Here is a 25,702-nt window from a genome sequence, read left to right on the forward strand (position 1 = left end):
GGGACACAGTCATGCTTTGTACGGGGGGGGGACTCGGTCATGCATTGTACACAGGGGGGGGGATTCAGTCATGCTTTGTACACGTGGGGGGGACTCAGTCATGCTTTGTACGGGGGGGGGGATTCAGTCATGCTTTGTACGGGGGGGGGGGGACTCTGCTATATATGAGGTCTCTGTTTTGGGGATGTGTTGCCTGATTACGATAGTTTTTTTGCTCCTTTCATACAATGGTTTGTTATGTCTTTGTGCAGACAGATGATGGAGCAGCAACAGCGCCAAGAGACCCTGGAAAGGAGGACTTCAACCACAGGCAAGTGGTGACCCGCTCTGGGGTGTGTGCATGTGTACTTCCCCCAATGGGGTGTTCCTTTCCCAGAATGCTGGACTGACATTGATTTGCATTCATGTTTCCTGATCCTATGACTACACAAAGTATCCCCGAAAAGGGGGCGAGGGGGCAACAAGATGAGGAGGGCGAGGGGGCAGGAGGGCGAGGGGGCGAGAGGGCGAGGGGGTGAGAGGGCGAGGGGGCAAGAGGGAGAGGGGGTGAGAGGGAGAGAGGGCAACAAGGTGAGGGGGGCAAGAGGACAAGGGGGCCAGAGGGTGAGGGGGCGGGAGGACGAGGGGGCAAGAGGAAGAGGGGTCGGGAGGACGAGGGGGCAAGAGGACGAGGGGGCGGGAGGACAAGGGGGCGGGAGGATGAGGGGGCGAGAGGATGAGGGGGCGGGAGGACGAGGGGGCAAGAGGACGAGGGAGAGAGGGCAAGAGGATAAGGGGGGGGGACAAGGGGGCAAGAGGGAGAGAGGGTGAGGGGGCGAGAGGGTGAGGGGATGAGAGGACGAGGGGGCAAGAGGAAGAGGGGGCAAGAGGGAGAGGGGTCGAGAGGACGAGGGGGCGGGAGGACGAGGGGGCAAGAGGGAGAGGGGACGAGGGGGGCGCTAGGACGAGGGGGTAAGAGGGAGAGGGGGCAAGAGGGAGAGAGGGCAACAGGATGAGGGGGGTGAGAGGGCGAGGGGGCAAGAGGGAGAGAGGGCAAAAGGGTGAGAGGACGAGGTGGCAAGAGGGTGGGGGGCAAGAGGACGAGGGAGAGAGGGCAAGAGGATAAGGGGGGGGGACAAGAGGGTGAGGGGACGAGAGGGCGAGAGGACAAGGGGGTGGGAGGACGAGGGGGCAAGAGGACGAGAGGGTGAGGGGGCGAGAGGACGAGGGGGCGAGAGAGTGAGGGGGCGGGAGGATGAGGGGGGCGGGAGGATGAGGGGGGCGAGAGGGAGAGAGGACGAGGGGTGAGAGGGTGAGGGGGTGGGAGGACGAGGGGGCGAGAGGACGAGGGGGCAAATGGGCGAGAGGGTGAGGGGGCGGGAGGATGAGGGGGCGAGAGGACGAGGGGCTGAGGGGGCAAGAGGACGAGACGGTGAGGGGGAGAGAGGGCGAGGGGGCGAGAGGGCGAGAGGACAAGGGGACAAGAGGGAGAGAGGGCGAAAGGGTGAGGAGGCGAGAGGACGAGGGGGCGAGAGGGTGAGGGGGAGAGAGGGCAAGAGGATGAGTGGGGGGAGAGGACGAGGGGGCGAGAGGGTGAGGGGGCGAGAGAGTGAGCAAGAGGGAGAGCAGGCAAGAGGGTGAGAGGGCAAGAGGGTGAGGGGGCGAGAGGATGAGGGGCGAGAAGACGAGGGAGAGAGGGCAAGAGGATGAGGGGGCGAGAGGGTGAGGGGGCAAGAGGGTGAGGGGGCGAGAGGGTGAGGGGGCGAGAGGACGACGGCAAGAGGGTGAGGGGGTGAGAGAATGAGGGTGAGAGGGTGAGGGGGCGAGAGAACGAGGGAGAGAGGGCAAGAGGGTGAGGGGGCGAGAGGACGAGGGCGAGAGGGTGAGGGGGCGAGAGAACGAGGGTGAGAGGGTGAGGGGGCGAGAGAACGAGGGTGAGGGGGCGAGAGGGTGAGGGTGTAAGAGGGAGACAGGGCGAGAGGGTGAGGGGGCGAGAGGACGAGGGCGAGAGGGTGAGGGGGCGAGAGAACGAGGGTGAGGGGGCGAGAGAACGAGGGTGAGGGGGCGAGAGGGTGAGGGGGCGAGAGGGTGAGGGGTGAGAGGACTAGGGGGGCGAGAGGAGAAGAGGGTGAGGGGGCGAGAGGAGAAGAGGGTGAGGGGGTGAGAGGAGAAGAGGGTGAAGGGGCGAGAGGGTGAGGGGGCGAGAGGGTGAGGGTGTAAGAGGGAGACAGGGCGAGAGGGTGAGGGGGCGAGAGGGTGAGGGGGGCGAGAGGACTAGGGGGGCGAGAGGAGAAGAGGGTGAAGGGGCGAGAGGGTGAGAGGACAAGGGGGTGACTTCGCCCAAACGCAGTACACACGGCTTACTCTGGACACTGAATTTGGGGATTGTTGTGGGCGGGGTTTGATAAAAGGGTAGCAGTCATTTTTTGGGAAGAATCTGAATCTTCCGTCTGAACCATTTACAATGGAAGGTGAACTCCTGGATGGAGGTTAACTCTTCAGCTTGAGGGTCCAGGGTCAGAGGTCACCTCCCTGTAAATGTAAACCTGTCTCTGCTATTACCTTTACTCCCCACCTCCTATCACCTTGACTTCTAAGCCCCACCCACCTGCCTGCACCTGTCCAATAAGAGGTATGGTCACTAACCATTTCTGACCAGACGGGGGGGGGGGACATTTGGGAAAGAATTAGCTCAGAGGTCAAGCAGTAACATAGTCAAACTAAATCAAAGAGGCAGACGGAGGTTGGCAGTTCTCTGTTATCGGCTCTTAGGTAGAACTTCTATATGAAAGTGTCCAAAATCCCGAGAAGAGGGATGTCCTATATTGCAGCTTACCTTCTACAGTTAGGTTTTTTCTTCTCTAGTTGGAGGTCATGTCCCTGTGTTCTTGATTTTGTCATCGAAAATCCTGCCAACCTGAAGTTTTCTTTTCTTCACCCTCTTCATGGGTTTAAAGTTTTCACTTGTGTCCATCCTTTCCCCTCTTACCTCCAGACTGTATGTATTAACTTCCTGAAGTCACTGTCAATATGTTTTACCCCCCAAACCTCTCACCATTTTTGTTCCCCTGTCTCTGGACTCATTCTACTTTATCAATATCTTTCTGTAAGTGAGGTCTCCAGAATTGGACACAGTATTCTAAATGAGGTCTCAATAAAGCTCTATATAGAGGAATCAGGACCTCCTTCCTCCCGCTGGTGATCCCTCTAGTGATATAAAGATCTATATAGAGGAATCAGGACCTCCTTCCTCCCGCTGGTGACCCCTCTAGTGATATAAAGATCTATATAGAGGAATCAGGACCTCCTTCCTCCTGCTGGTGACCCCTCTAGTGATATAAAGATCTATATAGAGGAATCAGGACCTCCTTCCTCCTGCTGGTGACCCCTCTAGTGATATAAAGATCTATATAGAGGAATCAGGACCTCCTTCCTCCTGCTGGTGACCTCTCTAGTGATATAAAGATCTATATAGAGGAATCAGGACCTCCTTCCTCCCGCTGGTGACCCCTCTAGTGATATAAAGATCTATATAGAAGAATCAGGACCTCCTTCCTCCTGCTGGTGGTCCCTCTAGTGATATAAAGATCTATATAGAGGAACACGGACCTCCTTCCTCCTGCTGGTGACCCCTCTAGTGATATAAAGATCTATATAGAAGAATCAGGACCTCCTTCCACCTCCTGGTGACCCCTCTAGTGATATAAAGATCTATATAGAGGAATCAGGACCTCCTTCCTCCTGCTGGTGACCCCTCTAGTGATATAAAGATCTATATAGAGGAATCAGGACCTCCTTCCTCCTGCTGGTGACCTCTCTAGTGATATAAAGATCTATATAGAGGAATCAGGACCTCCTTCCTCCTCCTGGTGACCCCTCTAGTGATATAAAGATCTATATAGAGGAATCAGGACCTCCTTCCTCCTCCTGGTGACCCCTCTAGTGATATAAAGATCTATATAGAGGAATCATATTTTATTCACAATAGAAAACATATCACATGTTTAAACTGGGAAAATTGACCATTTTAAGAATAAAATAAGGTCATTGTGAAATTGAAGGCAGCAACACATCTCAAAATAAGTTGGAATAGGGCAACAAAAAGCTTGCAAAGTACAACCCCAATTCCAAAATAGTTGGGGCGGGGCCACGTTTAGCACGGTGTAGCCTCCCCTCTTATTTACCCAACATTCTGTAAATGTCTGGAGATTGAGGAGACCAGTTGCTGGAGATTGTTATCCCATTAATGCCTGATATAGGATTCTAACTGCTCAACAGTCCTGGGCCTTCTTTGTTGTATTTTTTATATTTTCAATTAGTGAAAGGTCTAGACTGCAGGCAGCCAGTGAAGCCCCTGGATTCCTCTACTAGGAAACTATGCTGGTGTCATATGCTGGTGTCAGTATACAGTTTAGCATTGTCCTTCTGAAATATGCCAGGTCTTTCCTGAAAAAGACATCATCTGGATGGGAGCATATGTTGCTCTAAAACCTGAAGGAACCTGTCACTTTACTCAGAATAGATAAAATGATACCATCACTTTGAGGATAATATAGAAGATGATAATCTGACTGATGGGTGTTTAAAGTGATTGTAAGGGTTCATTAAAAAAAAAAAATAAATAAACATTTCATACTTCCCTCCACTGTGCAGCTTGTTTTGCGCAGAGTGGCCCCGAACCTGCTCTTCTTCTGGGGTCCCTCGGCGGCTCTTGTGGCTCCTCCCCACATCAGATAACCGCCTAGGAGAAGCGCTCTCCGGGGGGGGTGGTTACCTTGCAGTTGCGCTCCCGAGTCCAGCATTTGCATCCATAGAGGCCGAATGCAGGACTCGGCCCCCCCCCCGGCGCCCGCATCATTGGATATGATTGGCCGCAGCGGGAGCCAATGGCTACGCTGCTATCAATCTATCCAATCAAGAGCCGAGCACCCCAGGCAGAGAGACAGGGCTCAGGTAAGTAAAACGGGGGGGGGGGGCTGGTCACTTACAGGTGTTTTTCCACCTTAATGCATAGGATGCACGAGGGTTTACAACCCCTTTAAGGCTTTGAAATAATTTTCTCCATGTAGGCTGTAAAATCCATATATTAGAGGAGCCCCTTACACATGTAGGCTGTAAAATCCATATATTAGAGGAGCCCCTTACACATGTAGGCTGTTCTGCACAGTCACTGTGCTTTACCTGTTTATCACCCAGTCCAGACTCACAGAATCCCATTCTTGTGGCCTATTATGTAATTGTTTTTGTCTCAACAGGGATACTGACTACAGCTAGGCACAGATGGACAGATGTCTTCCTGATGTGAGGAGAGACCTCTGTCCATCCTCTGTAGTGTCGGAGAGACCTCTGTCTGTCTTCATGTAGTGTTGGAGACACTTCTGTCTATCCTCTGTAGTGTCAAAGAGACCTCTGTCCATTCACTGTTATGTCGGAGAGATATCTGTCCATCCTATGTAGTGTTGGAGAGACCTCTATTGTGTCAGAGACCTCTGTTCATCCTCTGTGTTGTGGGGACCTCTGTTCATCTTCTGTCATGTTGTGGAGACCTCTGTCCATCCTCTGTTGTGTTGTGGGGACCTCTGTTCATCTTCTGTCATGTTGTGGAGACCTCTGTCCATCCTCTGTGGTGTTGTGGGGACCTCTGTCCATCCTCTGTGTTGTGGAGACCTCTGTCCATCCTCTGTCATGTTGTGGGGACCTCTGTCCATCCTCTGTGTCGTGGAGTCCTCTGTCCATCCTCTGTAGTGTTGTGGAGACCTCTGTTCATCCTCTGTCATGTTGTGGAGACCTCTGTTCATCCTCTGTCATGTTGTGGAGACCTCTGTCCATCCTCTGTGTTGTGGAGACATCTGTTCATCCTCTGTCATGTTGTGGGGACCTCTGTTCATCCTTTGTTGTGTTGTGGGGACCTCTGTCCATCCTCTGTCGTGTTGTGGAGACCTCTATTCATTCTCTGTTGTGTTGTGGGGTCCTCTGTCCATCCTCTGTCATGTTGTGGAGACCTCTGTTCATTCTCTGTTGTGTTGTGGGGACCTCTGTCCATCCTCTGTAGTGTTGTGGAGACCTCTATTCATCCTCTGTAGTGTTGTGGGGACCTCTGTTCATCCTCTGTAGTGTTGTGGAGACCTCTGTTCATCCTCTGTCATGTTGTGGGGACCTCTGTCCATCCTGTGTCATGTTGTGGAGACCTCTGTCCATCCTCTGTTGTGTTGTGGAGACTTCTGTCCATCCTCTGTAGTGTTGTGGAGACCTCTGTTCATCCTCTGTAGTGTTGTGGAGACCTCTGTTCATCCTCTGTCGTGTTGTGGGGACCTCTGTCCATCCTCTGTCATGTTGTGAAGACCTCTGTCCATCCTCTGTCATGTTGTGAAGACCTCTGTTCATCCTCTGTAGTGTTGTGGGGACCTCTGTTCATCCTCTGTAGTGTTGTGGAGACCTCTGTTCATCCTCTGTCGTGTTGTGGAGACCTCTATTCATTCTCTGTTGTGTTGTGGGGTCCTCTGTCCATCCTCTGTCATGTTGTGGAGACCTCTGTTCATCCTCTGTCATGTTGTGGAGACCTCTGTTCATTCTCTGTTGTGTTGTGGGGACCTCTGTCCATCCTCTGTCATGTTGTGGAGACCTCTGTCCATCCTCTGTTGTGTTGACCTCTGTCCATTCTCTGTTGTGTTGTGGAGACTTCTGTCCATCCTCTGTAGTGTTGTGGAGACCTCTGTTCATCCTCTGTTGTGTTGTGGAGACCTCTGTTCATCCTCTGTCGTGTTGTGGGGACCTCTGTCCATCCTCTGTCATGTTGTGAAGACCTCTGTTCATTCTCTGTCGTGTTGGAGCTCACTGCAGTTTCTTGTGTGGCCCGCCTTATAGACAAAGCTGTGTCAACACCTCATTGTGTCCCTCTATGAGATAAAAAATGGATCTAATGCACAAAAATCTTCCAGGAAGCTGGAAAATTAATGCGTGGAATACCACACAATACCAAATCAAGGACAGGATTGTCAGTAGGCACTTGAAGGGAGATATACAAAGCCATTGAAAAAATTCTTTTAACGTGTATCTAAACACAGGAACAAATATGGAATATATTCCAGTCCTTAGTGTGGTGGCTGCTTTAGTTTACCTTTTTCAGGTTTTCTCCTTTATTATCACCTCGTGATCCCTCCAATAACACTCTTCCTGTCCTAGGGTGACAACGACCACTGTACTGTATCTATGGAGGGTAGCATTGTCACCCTGGGGCAAGACTACAGGGTATTCTGTAGTTCACAGAGGTGAATTCAGTAGGACTAATAACACTGCAAACTTGCCAGCTCACAAGATTTCTGGCAGGATCAACAGGTATTTCTAGCACTTTATAAACAAAACACTTTGAATAATAAAGAATACGAGGAGTTGACTGCTTGGGTTTACGTCCACTTAAGGTAAATGTAATGAGGATTCCTCTTGTATTGTGTGATCTGCCAGTCGAAACCCAATTCATCGATTTTTCTGGATTCTTTGATCCAGTGTGATCCTGTGTGATGGTTATGGAGGAAAGTAGTTTAATTTGCATCCAATTTTACTAACGACCATTGTGCATGCTGCCATCACTGATTTTCTGTTTCCATCTTTCAGTTCCCACTCGTCTTATTTCTTCATTTTGTTTTTTTCCCATTTTTTTTCTTCTTTTTAGTTTCCACCCTTCAGATAAATGTGTCCTCCTCTCCTTCCCAGTCTCCTCCTCCTGACTATAGTAACTATGGAGCTGCTTCTGCCTCTGGTGTCTTCCCACCACCCTCATATGCCAAAGTCATCTCTACAGCTTCTCCTGCTGCTCCCGGAGCTACTTATAAACCCGCTCACATACCCCCCAGTGGTGACTCCTCCGAGTTCCTGCCCGGAAACGAGCCTTCCCAAGGTTCCGCCTTTTCTCCAGTACGGCCGAGCAATGGGACCCTGTCACGAAGCGTCAAACAAATCTCCTTGTCCCCACCCCCTGTTTCTGGCACCCATTCCCCCTTTGCTTCTCATCAGACTGTCAGGTCTCCATCTGTGACCTATTCCTCCCGTTCTTCCTCTCCCGCTGTCTCAGTGGTGTCATCTGGGTTCAACCAAAGTGTGTCTCCAATTCCGACAATGCTTTCTCCGATTCCTGATCCCCAGAATGTCAGGATGAAGGGAGGCCCCGACAAAACGGTCCAAAAACCTTACTTACCTCAACTAGACCTAGATGACCGAGGAGAAGAACCACAAGCCCCTCAAAATCCAAGACCCCACTTTAGAGCCACCGAGCGTTCTTATCTGTCCTGCTTAGAAACTGTACCTCTAGCTCAAATGTCCGTCATCGCCACCCCTACCGGAACCCTGAGCTCCACCCAACCTTTCCATCCTTCCTCCCATGCTCCGCAGCTGTCCTCACACATTGTCGCACTACCTCCTCCTTACGCTGCTGTATCTGACATCCATTTGTCCAAGAGGACCACGCATTGCTTGACTTCATCTGCCATTTCCCACTTAAGTAAGTACATGTGTTTCCGTACGTGTAATAATACAGCATGGCATGTTTTCTTGACTTCCAGTATGAGGGTATAAAAAAAATCTAAAAACTGTTGTGTGTCCAGCCAGGCTGATGTTGGCTTCCATTCAAGGAACCTCGGGTATTGGTTTACCATTTATCTGTTGTATATATCTATGTCCAGGTGAACTTGTTAGAACTTATAGATCAGTTTAATTCCCCCACCTTTCTATCTCTTTATAGTTCTGTATCCCATCCTGTTAATAATGACTTTTGCAAGGAAATACCTTGAAATACCTCTTTCTTTTAATTGAAGCTTCCGGCTCTCCCTCTCCAGTGCTCTGTGCTTGGGGGAGCTGAGTGGCAGCCACACCTCTCATCACAAGTGTCCTCACTCAGAGAAGGAGAGGGGGCAGGGTGGATCTGGCACTGATTCTAACTCTGGTGGGACTGCACAGTCATATTTAGCTGCTGGAGGAGGTGAGAATGAATGGGAATGTTCTGTCTACATCTCCATTTTCAATTGGGCTTTAAAATCTACTTTAATTACTATTAATGTAAAAATTTGCCTTAATTTGGGCACAGCAAGGAAAGGGTTAACTGCTATAGACAGTTGTTGTTGTTGTCTGTGCTTCCATTGGAGAGATTTCCCCTCACTTCCTGTCCCAATGACCACATAGGAACAAAAATAGTATTAAAATCCCAATGGAAGAACATTTCTGTAACTTCAAAAACTAAAAATAAATGTAGCAAAGTCTTTAGCCTCTTCCAGTCTAATGAGGACCTCCAAGGCCAAAGATAGCTGACATCCTTCAATATGTGGTGGGTTGTGAGGCATAGTGGGTGCAAAGATGGTAAAAGTCATTGGGCGCCAGACACTTCTTGGATGTAAAAGAGGTTTTATTTCTTTTAATAGTCCTTTTTGTATTTTTGGGGGAAAGAGGGTTAGGGCCAGGACACCCTTAAGTAGTTGTACATTCAATTGTCAGACTGCAAGATTTCAATAGGACAGCCGTGCAGCGAAAGGCCCCAGCAGGGTGCCACATCTGCTCATGCAGGAATGCCGTCTCCTATGTCAACAGTCTTTAACAGTTCCTAAGTCAAACGTAACAATTCCTTCAGCTTCACTACAACTGCCTCTTGTAGTTCTTCAACACTGAGCCCCCGATCTCTCACTGGACCCAACTTATTCACTGACTCTGAATCCTTAGAGCTCCTCCAAGCTTTGCGGTGGTATCTCCCTCAAGCGTCACCTACGCTTCCCTGGCTTGGCTCTCCAGATACTTCTCAAGCTTCACCCCTGCTGACCGACTCGGTCCCTGGCTTGACACACAAGGCTGCTCTCCAAGCGTCACCTTCACTGGTTGGGTCCTGACGTGATCACCGCCTGAAGTTTCCCAATTCTCCACCGTGCCCGTTCGGTGAGAATGCTGCTCCGGTACTTGCTTCAGTCACTCACTGTGGTCCCTGGTAATAAGGCAATTGGTCCCTTAGTGGAGACAGCTCAACTTCTACCTCTGACCACGACAGGTTCTCCAGCCGGCGGAACCGTCACTTCTGGTTGGACAGCAAGCCACAGTCCCAACCCTGCACTGCCCTCTTGCTCCTGGGTAGGCCCTCAGACAGCCTGGCAGCCAGAAGCCCCCAGGATAGGCCCAATCTCCGGCCTAGCAGCCTGGGGCGTACGACATAGTCCACCCAGACAGCCGTCCAGTTGGCACGGAACACAGATCACCTGACTCCACCCAAATATATAGGCTCTCCCAGCAGGCCAAGGGATTCAAGAAAACCCCTGCCCATTGGCTGGGATACCCCACATACCCATAACCTGACCTTGAGTTGCCCTTCTCATATCTAGTACCACCAAGTACCCAGCCACCTAGTGGTAGAAGAGAAAAGTGCAACAAGGCCAAACTTAGGAAGAAATCAATGGATCTCTATCAATCAACCAGGATAACTACTCCTGGCAAGTAAATTAGTGAGGAGCTCCCTGTCTAAGCTACAGGGTGCTACATAAAGATCTACTTTAATCCCCACAAATGGCGACACTCCACTGGAGAAGACCCCTGGGAAATGTATGCAAATGGAAACACATCCACTAAGAAGGCTACAGGGACCACTCATGATCTAGTGATCAATAAGAATGTCCAGCATTGTCCTCCATGATCTTGTGATCAATAAGAATGTCCAGCATTGTCCTCCATGATCTAATGATCAATAAGAATGTCCAGCATTGTCCCCCATAATCTAGTGATCAATAATAATGTCCAGCATTGTCCTCCATGATCTAGTGATCAATAAGAATGTCCAGCATTGTCCCCCACAATCTAGTGATCAATAATAATGTCCAGCATTGTCCTCCATGATCTAGTGATCAATAAGAATGTCCAGCATTGTCCCCCATGATCTAGTGATCAATAAGAATGTCCAGCATTGTCCTCCATGATCTAGTGATCAATAAGAATGTCCAGCATTGTCCTCCATGATCTAGTGATTAATAAGAATGTCCATCATTGTCCTCCATGATCTCGTGATCAATAAGAATGTCCAGCATTGTCCCCCATGATCTAGTGATTAATAAGAATGTCCATCATTGTCCTCCATGATCTAATGATTAATAAGAATGTCCAGCATTGTCCCCCATGATCTAGTGATCAATAAGAATGTCCAGCATTGTCCCCCATGATCTAGTGATCAATAAGAATGTCCAGAATTGTCCCCCATGATCTAGTGATCAATAAGAATGTCCAGCATTGTCCTCCATGATCTAGTGATCAATAAGAATGTCCAGCATTGTCCCCCATGATCTCGTGATCAATAAGAATGTCCATTAGTTCATCCATTAAATGCTGTGGGAGACCTAAGATGGTGCCCAAGAAGGCGCGGGGTGCCGCTAGAAGCGTAACCTCACCTCAAAGCCAGTACCGCCCAATCTGGTGTTGTTATGTTTATGGCGGCATTCCCTGCTTTCTTGGGTGCCATCTTAAGTCTCCCACAGCATTTTATGGAGGAATTACTGTTCGTCGTTGAGAAGCCTCTGAGGAAGTTGGGTTTTCCCAATTAAACCAGTCAGGCATGTTTGAGCAGCCATTCTTGATCCAGCTGTGTTGTCTTCTACAATCTTCAATCTGAAGATGGACTATTTCCAACAGATGGAAACTGATTTCGCTAAGGATTAGGTACAGTGAGGTTCTTACTTTATGATTGCAGCTTTTTACTCTCCTTCTCTGAGTTCCAGAGACTATGGGCGGTTCATAACCCTTTATACTTTATCTTGCACCTCCCTGTAGCCTTCTTGGTGAATGTGGGTTTGATGCTAAACATTACAGGAGAAATCCAACTTGAGATGTGTCAGCATTTAGAGTGTCAAGTACTCCTAAGAGACCTCATATACCTTCAAGCATCTGGTTAATCATCCTGATATATGAAACCTCCTGAAAACCTATGGGGGAGATCAACTTCCGGGATCTTCACTAACGCTAAATTCATTATTTCCTTTATAGCATCATCACTACTTGTGGTCCCATAAATGGCGGTCCCTGGTGAATCTCTGTTTGATAACCTTTATGGGAAGTCCAAATTGGTTTGAATCACCTGCAAGGTATCACCATACATAGATTAGCAGTGTCCTGACCTCTGGAAGAACTCTCTGGAAACGCCTTGCTGTACACAGTTCACCTTGGTATGGACTCCCAGCATCCTACCAAAGAGATCCCATTTTCTACTCCGCCGCGTATTGAGGGGGAACTGCAATAAGTTGTTCTATCTTGATGGGGATCATCTCTAGGAGGTAACGCTTTCTATATGAAATATATATAGGAAGGTGCCCAGTAAATATCGCATACTTTGCTTTATAGGTTTCTCAGAGGAGACTTACCTGGATATTTAGGGTGACTCGGCTTTATCTTTAGGAAGGATAGTTGAAGGTTTTTACCTGCCAGGGTTTTTGTCTATTATTAGAAAGTATCAATAAAATATCAATATAATCAATACAAGGATCTGTAGAAAACAGCCGACTGCGTTTGTTTTTATGTTTTTCTATAAATAAAGCATGAATGGTTTCCAGTATATTATATCCGCGCTCACCCACTTCCAATAGTTTTTTTTTTCTAAGAAGTTTGAAAGTTATATGACATTTGCTGCTTTATAGATCTGCCCCAAAATCTATCAACCCCCAATATTTGAAATCCCATGTATACCCTCTTACCTGTCCTCAGATGTGGCGGCTGCATTCGTTTTATTTTTTCCTATATTTTCACCTGGTGATCCTGCCAGTAACACACTTCCTGTCCTAGGATGACAACACTCACTGTACTTTATCCATGGAGGAGCAGCGTTGTCACCCTAGGACAGGAAGTGATAGGACTACATAAAATCTCCTCTTTCCTCTTCTCCACACCATGGGGTTGGTGTTCTGTAGTCCTTACACACTTCTGGAAATGCTGCGATAACACTGGGAATGCACAGATCAAAGGATAATACTGGATTTCAGGCAGGTTTATTTATTTAACATATTGCGCAGATTTAACCTTTTCATCGATATATTCTACAGACCATCGGGAAGAAATAAGAGACGCTCATTGTGGGGTTTCCTGGACTCCTCCCCAACCCCCCCCCCCCCACAATGGCTTCCCTACCAGGCACTGATCATGGCGCTATAACATGTTGACTTTGCCATCACAGATATTATGTTCAGCTCAGTTGTGCCCGTCATTGGTGAAATGTCTGTCAGTCAACTGATGGTGTAATCTTCTGTAGCACCTTGGGGTTTAGGCAGGGTTGCGCCTCACAAATCCACTTGCCAGGAATAATTATCCTGGTTGATTGTTAGAGATCTAGTGATTTCTCCCTAAGTTTGGCTTTGTTGCACTTTTCTCTTCTACCACTAGGTGGCTGGGTACTTGGTGGTACTAGATATGAGAAGGGCAACCCAAGGTCAGGTTATGGGTATGTGGGGTATCTCAGCAAATGGGCAGGGGTTTTATTGAATCCAAGAGCCTAAATATTTGGGTGAGGTCAGGTGGTTGGTGTTCTGTGCCACCTGGACGGCTGTCTGGGTGGACGTGTGTTGTGTTGCCCGGGCTGCTAGGCTGGAGATTGGGCCTATCCCGGGGGCATCTGGCTGCCAGGCTGTCTGAGGGCCTATTCAGAATCAAGAGAGCAGCGTAGGGTTGGGATTGTGGCTTTTAGTCCAACCAAAAGTGACGGTTCTGCTGGCCAGAGAACCTGTCATGGTCGGAGGTAGAGGGGAAGCTGTCCCCAGTAAGGGACCATCCATCTAATTACCAGGGACCACTGTGAGTAACTGAATCAAGTACCGGAGCTGTATTCTCATCAACCGGGGACGGTGAAGAATTGGGAAACTTCAGTGAGTATCAAGTCAGGGACCCAACCAGTGGAGGTGACGCTTGCAGATCAGCCTTGTGTGTCAAGCCAGGGACCGAGCAGGAAAAATGGGGTGAAGCTTGAGAAGTATCTGGAGTGCAAAGCCAGGAACCCAGCAGAGAGGTGGGGGTGAAGCTTGAGGAAGATACCACCATGAAGATTGGAGGAGCTCAGGGGATTCAGTAGCAGTGAATCAGTTGGTCTAGTGAGAGAGACGGGGAGCTCAGTGGACTGAAGAACTACAAGGAGTAATTGTAGTGAAAGTGAAAGAACTGTTACACTTTGTGTTAGGAACTGTTAAAAACTGTTGCCATAGGAGACAACATTCCTACACATGCAGATGTGGTGTCTTGCTGGATGCCTTTCCCTGCATGGTTGTCCTCCTATTGAAGTCTCGGAGTCTGCCAATTAATCTTGCAATTACCTAAGGGGGTCGTGGCCCAACCCTCTCTCCCCCAAAAAAGTTTGTTAAGAGAAATAAACTTTTTTTTGCATTCAAAAAGTGTCTGGCACCCAATAACTTTACCTACCCTCCACCCACCATGCCTCACAACCAACTACATACAGAAGGATGTCAGCTATCCTTGGCCCTGGAGGTTCTCATTAGATCAAAGGAGGCCTGGGACCTTGCTACACTTCTATAGTCCTCATATAACCGTTCTTATAGTTCAGTCAGTTGATGGTGTAATGTACTCCAGTCCTCATACTGAAGAGGTCATATAATGGTCCTTATAGCTCGGTCAGTTAGTTACATAGTAGGTGAGGTTGAAAAAAGACACAAGTCCATCAAGTCCAACCTATGTGTGATTATGTGTCAGTATTACATTATATATCCCTGTATGTTGCGGTCATTCAGGTGATTATCTAATAGTTTCTTGAAATGATCAATGCTCCCCGCTGAGACCACCGCCTGTGGAAGGGAATTCCACATCCTTGCCGCTCTTACAGTAAAGAACCCTCTACGTAGTTTAAGGTTAAACCTCTTTTCTTCTAATTTAAATGAGTGACCACGAGTCTTATTAAACTCCCTTCTGCGAAAAAGTTTCCTCCCTATTGTGGGGTCACCAGTCCGGTATTTATATATTGGGGGGTCACCAGTCCGGTATTTATATATTGTGGGGTCACCAGTCCGGTATTTATATATTGGGGGGTCACCAGTCCGGTATTTGTATATTGGGGGGTCACCAGTCCGGTATTTGTATATTGTGGGGTCACCAGTCCGGTATTTATATATTGTGGGGTCACCAGTCCGGTATTTATATAATGAAACCATATCCCCTCTCAAGCGTCTCTTCTCCAGAGAGAATAAGTTCAGAGCTCACAACCTTTCCTCATAACTAAGATCCTCCAGACCCTTTATTATCTTTGTTGCCCTTCTTTGTACTCGCTCCATTTCCAGTACATCCTTCCTGAGGACTGGTGCCCAGAACTGGACAGCATACTCCAGGTGCGGCCGGACCAGAGTCTTGTAGAGCGGGAGAATTATCGTTTTATCTCTGGAGTTGATCCCCTTTTTAATGCCAATATTCTGTTTGCTTTATTAGCAGCAGCTTGGCATTGCATGTCATTGCTGAGCCTATCATCTACTAGGACCCCCAGGTCCTTTTCCATCCTAGATCCCCCCAGAGGTTCTCCCCCCAGTCTATAGATTGCATTCAGATTTTTGCCACCCAAATGCATTATTTTACATTTTTCTACATTGAACCTCATTTGCCATGTAGTTGCCCCTCCCCCATTCATTTGTTCAGGTCTTTTTGCAAGGTTTCCACATCCTGCGGAGAAGTTATTGCCCTGCTTAGCTTAGTATCATCTGCAAATACAGAGATTGAACTGTTTATCCCATCCTCCAGGTCGTTTATGGGGAACTGTGTCAAATGCTTTTGTAGAATCCAGATACACCACGTCTACGGGCCTTCCTTTATCTAGATGGCAACTCACCTCCTCATAGAAGGTTAATAGATTGGTTTGGCAAGAACGATTCTTCATGAATCCATGCTGATTACTGCTAATGATATCGTTCTCATTACTAAAATCTTGTATATAGTCCCTTATCATCCACTCCAAGAGTTTACATACTATTGATGTTAGGCTAACTGGTCTGTAATTCCCAGGGATGTATTTTGGGCCCTTTTTAAATATTGGTGCTACATTGGCTTTTCTCCAATCAGCTGGTACCATTCCAATCAGTAGAGAGAAAAAAAACAGGAAGCAGACACCTCTTAGTTAAGACTGTATAGTAATAGACAAAGTGCATTAAAAACACTCACATTTAGGTTTCATTACTCAGGCACAGGGTAGTCCGGTACACCAATCCCTGTCACAGCTTCCAGCAGATGGAGTCACATCCTGTGAATCCTTCTCATGGTCGGCGTCCTGACCAGCATGTGTGCAGAGTCCAAAGCGAGGCTTGGAGAGCAGCTGGTGGATTACAGGGAAGTCCAAAGTGAGGCTTGGAGAGCAGCTAGTGAATTAGGGCCCTTTCACACTAGGGCGGGCGTCGGCGGGAAAGCTCCGCTATTGTAAGCGGCGCTTTACCGTCGGTATGCGGCCGCTAGCGGGGGGGTTTTACCCCCCCGCTAGCGGCCGAGAAATGGTTAAAAACCACCGCAAAGCGCCTCTACAGAGGCGCTTTGCCCGCAGTATAGCCGCGCTGTCCCATTGATTTCAATGGGCAGGAGCGGTATACACTCCGCTCCTTCACCACTCCGAAGATGCTGCTAGCAGGACTTTTTTTACCGTCCTGCCAGCGCACCGCTCCAGTGTGAGAGCCCTCAGGGCTTTCACACTGGAATGAAAGCAGCAGCACTTTCGGGTCGGTTTGCAGGCGCTATTATTAGCGCAACAGTGCCTGCAAACCGCCCCAGTGTGAAATTCTCAAGCTGAATTATATAGGCTGTGAACAGCCTTTTTATGTGCCTTGGTACCATTCCAGTCAGTAGACTGTCAGTAAAAATTAGGAACAATGGTCTGACAATCACTTTACTGAGTTCCCTAAGTACCCTCGGGTGCAAGCCATCTGGTCCCGGTGATTTATTAATGTTAAGTTTCCTAATTTTAATTCCGTCCTCTGTTAACCATGGAGGTGCTTCCTGTGATGTATCATGAGGATAAACACTGCAGTTTTGGTTACTGAAGCCCCCCGATTCACTCGTGAAGACTGAGGAGAAGAATAAATTCAATACCTTTGCCATCTCCCCATCCTTTGTAACCAGATGTCCTTCCTCATTCTTTATGGGGCCAATATGGTCTGTCCTCCCTTTTTTACTGTTTACATACTTAAAGAATTTCTTGGGATTTTTTTGCTCTCCTCCGCTATGTGTCTTTCATGTTCTATCTTAGCTGTCCTAATTGCACCCTTACATTTCTTGTTGCATTCTTTGTAAAGTCTGAATGCTGAGGATGATCCCTCAACCTTGTATTTTTTGAAGGCCTTCTCCTTTGCTTTTATATGCATTTTTACATTGGAGTTAAGCCATCCAGGACTTTTGTTCGGTCTTTTAAATTTATTTTCCAATGGGATACATTGGCTAATGCCCTTATTTAATATGCTCTTAAAGCAAACCCATCTCTCCTCCGTATTCTTTGTTTCTAATATTTTATCCCAATTTATATCTTCTAGCAAGGTTTGTAGTTTAGGGAAGTTGGCTCTTTTGAAATTCAGTGTCTTTGTGTTCCCTTCATGTTTCCTATTTGTGTGATTTATACTGAAACTAATTGACCTGTGATCGCTGTTACCTAAATTGCCCCATATTTCCACATCTGTGATCAGGTCTGTATTGTTGGTAATCAGTAGATCTAGTAATGTTTTATTTCTAGTTGGTGCATCTACCATCTGACCCATAAAATTGTCCTGCAAGACATTAAGGAACTGGCGAGCCTTAAATGAATGCGCGGTTCCCTCCGCCCAGTCTATGTCTGGATAATTAAAATCCCCCATTATGATAACACTTCCCATCCTTGCTGCTAATCCAATTTGTGATAGGAGATCCGTCTCCATTTCCTCCCTCAGGTTAGGGGGCCTATAGCATACTCCCAGTATTATTTTCCCCTTAGCTTCATCCCTTTGGAGCTCTACCCATAAAGATTCCACCTCCTCCCTAGCTCCCTCAGTGATGTCATCTCTCACATTCGCTTGTACATTATTCTTCATATATAGGCATACCCCTCCCCCTTTTTTACCCTCTCTATCCTTGCGGTATAGGGTATACCCTGGAATGTTTGCCAGCCAATCATGAGAGCTGTTGAACCAGGTCTCTGAAATTCCCACAAAATCCAAATCCTCCTCGTACAACAGTATCTCTAGCTGATACAGTTGATGGTGTAATGTTCTCCAGTCCTCATACTGAAGAGGTCATATAATAGTCCTTATAGTTTGGTCAGTTGATGGTGCTGTGTTCTCCAGTCCTCCTACTGAAGAGGTCATATAATGGTCCTTATAGTTTGGTCAGTTGATGATGCTGTGTTCTCCAGTCCTCATACTGAAGAGGTCATATAATGGTCCTTATAGTTTGGTCAGTTGATGATGCTGTGTTCTCCAGCCCTCATACTGAAGAGGTCATATAATGGTCCTTATGGTTTGGTCAGTTGATGATGCTGTGTTCTCCAGTCCTCCTACTGAAGAGGTCATATAATGGTCCTTATAGTTTGGTCAGTTGATGATGCTGTGTTCTCCAGTCCTCCTACTGAAGAGGTCATATAATGGTCCTTATAGTTTTGTCAGTTGATGATGCTGTGTTCTCCAGTCCTCCTACTGAAGAGGTCATATAATGGTCCTTATAGTTTGGTCAGTTGATGGTGCTGTGTTCTCCAGTCCTCATACTGAAGAGGTCATATAATGGTCCTTATAGTTTGGTCAGTTGATGGTGCTGTGTTCTCCAGTCCTCATTTTGAAGAGGTCATATAATGGTCCTTATAGTTTTGTCAGTTGATGATGCTGTGTTCTCCAGTCCTCATACTGAAGAGGTCATATAACGGTTCCTGTTTTTCTGCTCTTCTTTCCTAAGGTCCCATGGTTCCTCCTGGTCACCCTTCATCAACTGCTATGGTAGCTTCCATCGGGGTGGTACCTGCGCCAGCTAGTGGGCCCCCGCCTCCACCGCCACCGGGTCCTCCACCACCAACAGGAGCTACCCCGCCACCTGCCCCTCCCCTCCCCGCCGGAGGAAGCCAAGGCGGGGTGGTGTACGAGGATAGTCCCGCTTCTGGGCTGGCTGCGGCTCTGGCCAGTGCCAAACTGAGGAAAGTACAACGGGTGAGGATTTCCTTTTAATGTGTGACGTCTGGTCCTCCTTTTCCATCATTCTGATAAGAACTGTACAAGGGTGGCTTCCCAACAACTGCACAACACAATTCCCTATCTAGGGGGCGATCTCAGGCAGATCCAGCCAATCAGCAGCTCTGCCTGAGCTTTGATCCTCCCCCTAAACCGAGATCACATGATTAAATGATTATCTGGCAGAATGAGGAAGTGATAGAGGTTGGTTGTTTGTCTTGCCTTTTGTTATATGCTGGGGTGGAGTGATAAGACGGGGGATGGGAGAGGATGGTATCATGTATTTATTTGTGATGTTCTTCCTAATAGTAAAGTGAGAAAAATCATTTTAATAAGACAAATATATAAAATATTACATCTAAATATTTTGTATTTACTAATTGCAGCCAGCAGAGGGTGAGCTGCAAGCAGGCAGAATAGGAGAGATCAGATTACACAGACTGCAAGATGACTCAGAAGGACACACCCCCTTTCTGGTGTAGTCAGTTTACACAGTCTGCCGGAAAGCATGTATGCAGAATTTTCTTTTAATGTGAAAACCCTTTGCAGACTATGCAGTATGTGCGTCAAATGTTTTTGTTCAATAAAGATTTTTAAACGTATCTTTAACAAAAATAAAACCTCAATGTTGGCGCTAAATAAATCCTGGGAATAATAGTAAGAATGTTGATTGGGAGACGATGGATTTGTGGTCATGTGGTAGGAGCTGTGGTAGGGACCACATTTGTGGTCACGTGGTAGGAGCTGTGGTAGGGACCACATTTGTGGTCACGTGGTAGGAGCTGTGGTAGGGACCACATTTGTGGTCACGTGGTAGGAGCTGTGGTAGGGACCACATTTGTGGTCACGTGGTAGGAGCTGTGGTAGGGACCACATTTGTGGTCACGTGGTAGGAGCTGTGGTAGGGACCACATTTGTGGTCACGTGGTAGGAGCTGTGGTAGGGACCACATTTGTGGTCATGTGGTAGGAGCTGTGGTAGGGACCACATTTGTGGTCACGTGGTAGGAGCTGTGGTAGGGACCACATTTGTGGTCATGTGGTAGGAGCTGTGGTAGGGACCACATTTGTGGTCATGTGGTAGGAGCTGTGGTAGGGACCACATTTGTGGTCATGTGGTAGGAGCTGTGGCTCTTGAATCATGGCTGCTCTTTGCACTTGTTGTATCGTCTTTTCTATGTAAAGCCAGAAGACGTTTCCAGCACTTCCAGTCCCTGCGGGGCAACCAAAACTGATGCCAACCGAACGAGCAGCGGAGGAGGGGGAGGAGGACTGATGGAGGAGATGAACAAACTGCTAGCCAAGAGGTACGTCCAACATGAATGAAAAAATCCATTCTAGAATGAGGTACAGACAATGCTGGGCTTTCTTTTTAATTACTAAACCATGGAGGACAAATCTGGACATTCTTATTAATCACTAGATCATGGGGGACAATGCTGGGCTTTCTTATTGATCACTAGATCGTGGGGGACAATGCTGGGCTTTCTTATTAATCACTAGATCATGGAGGACAATGCTGGGCTTTCTTATTAATCACTAGATCATGGGGGACAATGCTGGACATTCTTATTGATCACTAGATCATGGAGTACAATGCTGGGCTTTCTTATTAATCACTAGATCATGGAGGACAATGCTGGACATTCTTATTGATCACTAGATCATGGGGGACAATGCTGGGCTTTCTTATTAATTACTAGATCCTGGGGGACAATGCTAGACATTCTTATTAATTACTAGACCATGGAGGACAATTCTGGGCTTTCTTATTAATCATTAGATCATGGAGGACAATGCTGGGCTTTCTTATTAATCACTAGATCATGGAAGACAATGCTGGGCTTTCTTATTGATCACTAGATCATGGAGGACAATGCTGGGCTTTCTTATTGATCACTAGATCATGGAGGACAATGCTGGGCTTTCTTATTAATTACTAGATCATGGGGGACAATGCTGGGCTTTTTTATTAATCACTAGATCATGGAGGACAATGCTGGGCTTTCTTATTGATCACTAGATCATGGAGGACAATGCTGGACATTCTTATTAATCACTAGATCATGGAGGACAATGCTGGACATTCTTATTAATCACTAGATCATAGAGGACAATGCTGGGCTTTCTTATTAATTACTAGATCATGGGGGACAATGCTAGACATTCTTATTAATTACTAGACCATGGAGGACAATGCTGGGCTTTCTTATTGATCACTAGATCATAGAGGACAATGCTGGGCTTTCTTATTGATCTCTAGATCATGGGGGACAATGCTGGGCTTTCTTATTGGTCACTAGATCATGGGGGACAATGCTGGGCTTTCTTATTAATTACTAGATCATGGGGGACAATGCTGGGCTTTCTTATTAATTACTAGATCATGGGGGACAATGCTGGGCTTTCTTATTCATCAGATCATGGGGGACAATGCTGGGCTTTCTTATTAATTACTAGATCATGGGGGACAATGCTGGGCTTTCTTATTCATCAGATCATGGGGGACAATGCTGGGCTTTCTTATTAATCACTAGATCATGGGGGACAATGCTGGACATTCTTATTAATTACTAGACCATGGAGGACAATGCTGGGCTTTCTTATTAATCACTAGATCATGGAGGACAATGCTGGACATTCTTATTAATCACTAGATCATGGGGGACAATGCTGGGCTTTCTTATTAATTACTAGACCATGGGGGACAATGCTGGGCCTTCTTATTCATCAGATCATGGGGGATAATTCTGGATCATTGCGGCGCTGGGCCTGAATACAGAATGAAGTTTTCAGCCCTTCCTTGAACTCTGATTGGGTCCATAACTTACTATCTGTGTAAGAGATATAAATTGCGGTTTGGTGGACACATTTGTCCTCTGTGATGGTAGATATGGAATATCCGTAGAGCAGACAGTCATAGACAGGTATATTATGTCTCCTTATCTCATTGGATCCCCGGGAATCTGGCTCTGTTTTTCCCTCTGTGCTCTGATCCTCTTAGGACTGTCAAAGCTCCTTTCTTGCTATGATCTGCCCCATGTCAGCTCTTCTGTCCAGCACCAGAATGAATATGTGCTGTGTAATTGGGAGGTTGACATCTAGTGGTCGTTTGTGGGAATTGCAGCTTTTAATTAAAGTGGTTGTATAGCTTTGTTTTTTTTTGTTTTTTTTAAATAACAAACATGTTATCCTTCCCTCCACTGTGCGGTTTGTTTTGCACAGAGTGGCCCCCATTCTGCTGTTCTGGGGTCCCACGGCGGCTGTCTCGGCTCCCCTCCGCTAACGCTAATCCCCTCTCTGAAGCTCTTTCCTGAGTTGGGGTTAGCTGGCGGGCGCGCTCCCATGTCATACAGTTGGTGTCCGTAGACGCCAAGTGTATGACTCGGCCCCCCCCCCCCCCCCCGGCGACCGCGTCATTGGATGTGATTGACAGCAGTGCGAGCCAATGGCTGCGCTGCATTCAATCTATCCAATCAACAGCCAGACTCCGTGGAGAAGAGGACGCCGGAGGACGCACACAGCAGGTGAACAGGCTCAGGTAAATAACACGGGGGGCCCATGACAGCGAGGTGTTTTTTCACCGTAGCCTCCCTGGCGGTTTTCCCGAGTGTGTCTCGGGGTTAAAATTCAGGACCATTAGCGGTAACCCCGAGCCACACTCGGGATTACATCTCAGGATCCTTGTGAGGCTTTACTTACCTTGTCCCCGGGATCCTGCGATGTCCCCCGCTGTGTCTGCGGTCTCCGTCCTCCTCCGAAGCCTTTCCGTACCAGGCTCCGTTCCCTGCGAGCGACGCACGGGGGTGGAGCCTGGCGGCAAATTCAAAAAAGTGTAAAAACAATAACACATACAGTACTGTATGAAATGATTTCACATCCCTTTTGTCCCCAGTGCTTTGTCCAATGCCCTGCATGCAGTTTTATGTGATATAGACTGTTCTTTCTGCCTGGAAACTGGAGATTGTCCATAGCAACCAAAAAGTGTCCCTTTACGTCAAAAGTAGCTTTAGATCAGCTAGAAAACAGCGATAATAAATTAGAACACTTGCAGAATTGAGCGATAGTGAATCGTGGGGAAATTTATTTTATTATTAATTTTTTTTTTTTTTTTTTTTTTAATAATTTATTTTTATTTATTATATTATAATTTATGTTTTTGTGTTTTAAACTTCATCATACCCGGGATGTCTACTAGACTCTTGTTTGGACAGATTTGGGTGTGTTATTGTTAAGAATTACAGACCTACAATATAAAACGCCAAATTTCCATGCAAAATAATTGTACCGCTTTCAGCACCTAAAATCCGAAATAATCATCCCGCCATGGAGGTTAATGCATAAGATGCAAAAAACACGAACCTTTACAACCCCTTTAACTTTGTGCTGTGTGAAAGTGTATAAGTAGACAACTTCTTCTGATCCCTCCCATCCTTTATAAAACCCACGTGATTGGGTGAAACATGTCGGCAAAGACCCCACGGCAGTGACGCGACATGTGTCACAGATGACGCACCACGTCACGTCAGCGCAAGCGCAGTACACACTGTGAGGATAGTGGGAGATATCTCCAGCTGAGATATCAGGGCGGCTTCACAGCGGTATCAGCAGAAGTGCCCTGTGGACCTCCCTGGACTTCCATGTGGCAATGGAGCGCCTTGCCTTACAGGACCTGTGGAGGGCGAGATCCCCTTATAGACGGCATCCTATGGAGATAGCTGGGACACCTACCCGCTATTAGAGACTCTTGTCCACAACGATCGGGGGAGCTGACCAGTGGGACCTACCCGCTATTAGAGACTCTTGTCCACAACGATCGGGGGAGCCGACCAGTGGGACCTACCCGCTATTAGAGAGTCTTGTCCACAACGATCGGGGGAGCCGACCAGTGGGACCTACCCGCTATTAGAGACTCTTGTCCACAACGATCGGGGGAGCCGACCAGTGGGACCTACCTGCTATTAGAGACTCTTGTCCACAACGATCGGGTGAGCCGACCAGTGGGACCTACCCGCTATTAGAGACTCTTGTCCACAACGATCGGGTGAGCCGACCAGTGGGACCTACCCGCTATTAGAGACTCTTGTCCACAACGATTGTGTGAGCCGACCAGTGGGACCTACCTGCTATTAGAGACTCTTGTCCACAACGATCGGGTGAGCCGACCAGTGGGACCTACCCGCTATTAGAGAGTCTTTTCCACAACGATCGGGTGAGCCGACCAGTGGGACCTACCCGCTATTAGAGAGTCTTGTCCACAACGATCGGGGGAGCCGACCAGTGGGACCTACCTGCTATTAAAGAGTCTTGTCCACAACGATCGGGGGAGCCGACCAGTGGGACCTACCCGCTATTAGAGAGTCTTGTCCACAACGATCGGGGGAGCCGACCAGTGGGACCTACCCGCTATTAGAGAGTCTTGTCCACAACGATCGGGGGAGCCGACCAGTGGGACCTACCCGCTATTAGAGAGTCTTGTCCACAACGATCGGGGGAGCCGACCAGTGGGACCTACCTGCTATTAGAGACTCTTGTCCACAACGATCGGGGGAGCCGACCAGTGGGACCTACCCGCTATTAGAGACTCTTGTCCACAACGATCGGATGAGCCGATCAGTGGGCCTGTGATTGTCATTGTACAATAATCCTGACCTGCCGATGAGCTTTACCCGCTATCCATGATCTTCACATTGGGTTACCCTTCTTATAGGGCTTGGCCTGAAGCTGAACCAATTACTGACTACTGGGGAATAAATGCCACCCGCTAGACACTGTTTACCACCAGTGGAGTCAACTAAGCTAACCCCCTGGGATCGCTCTTTATAGGGTCTACCTTTCAAGTGTGTGAATTCCCAATAAATGACCCCCTTATCCCCCAGCTGGGGGCTGGATGGTCAATAGTGATGGGATATCCACGTTTAGTGATGGTGCTACTTACCAGGACTTCCATGCCTATCTACCCGCCTATTCACTGGGGTATGTATGGGGTGGTATATGGGGGGGTGTATATGGGGTGTGTATGGGGGGTATATGGGGTGTGTATGGGGGGTATATGGGGTGTGTATGGGGGGTATATGGGGTGTGTATGGGGGGTATATGGGGTGTGTATGGGGGGTATATGGAGTGTGTATGGGGGGTATATGGGGTGTATACGGGGGGTATATGGGGTGTGTATGGGGGGTATATGGAGTGTATATGGGGTGTATATGGGGTATGTATATGGGGGGTATATGGGGTGTGTATACGGGGGGTGGTATATGGGATGTATAATGGGGTGTATATGGGTGTATAATGGGGGGTTTATGGGGTGTGTATACGGGGTGTATACGGGGGGGTATATTGGATGTGTATGGGGGATGTATATGGGGGGTGTATGGGGGGGGTGTATACGGGGGGTATATGGGGTGTATACGAGGTGTATATTGGAGGTATATGGGGTGTATAGGAGGTGTATATTGCAGGTATATGGGGGGGTATATGGGGGGTATATGGGGTGTATACGAGGTGTATATTGCAGGTATATGGGGGGTATATGGGGTGTATACGGGGTGTATATGGGGGGGTATATGGGGGGTG

The 25,702-nt window shown here is 47.8% G+C and overlaps 1 protein-coding gene across 8 annotated transcripts in view; it reads left to right on the top strand.

The window, feature by feature from the left end:
- Positions 1–251: 251 nt before the first annotated feature.
- EVL (Enah/Vasp-like) overlaps positions 252–25,702 on the top strand; it is a gene marked incomplete at its 5' end in the record, with an annotated part of 62,004 nt that continues 36,553 nt past the window's right edge. For 4 of the 8 annotated variants that reach the window (XM_073609260.1, XM_073609263.1, XM_073609261.1 and 1 more), the window contains 4 exon segments: positions 252–310; positions 7,649–8,473; positions 18,859–19,106; positions 20,312–20,433. In XM_073609260.1, the coding sequence (XP_073465361.1) occupies positions 252–310; positions 7,649–8,473; positions 18,859–19,106; positions 20,312–20,433 (1,254 nt within the window). 8 annotated transcript variants of the gene reach the window in all.

This window comes from Aquarana catesbeiana, linkage group LG13 (genome assembly GCF_042186555.1).
Source record: "Aquarana catesbeiana isolate 2022-GZ linkage group LG13, ASM4218655v1, whole genome shotgun sequence".
Classification (NCBI taxonomy): domain Eukaryota; kingdom Metazoa; phylum Chordata; class Amphibia; order Anura; family Ranidae; genus Aquarana; species Aquarana catesbeiana.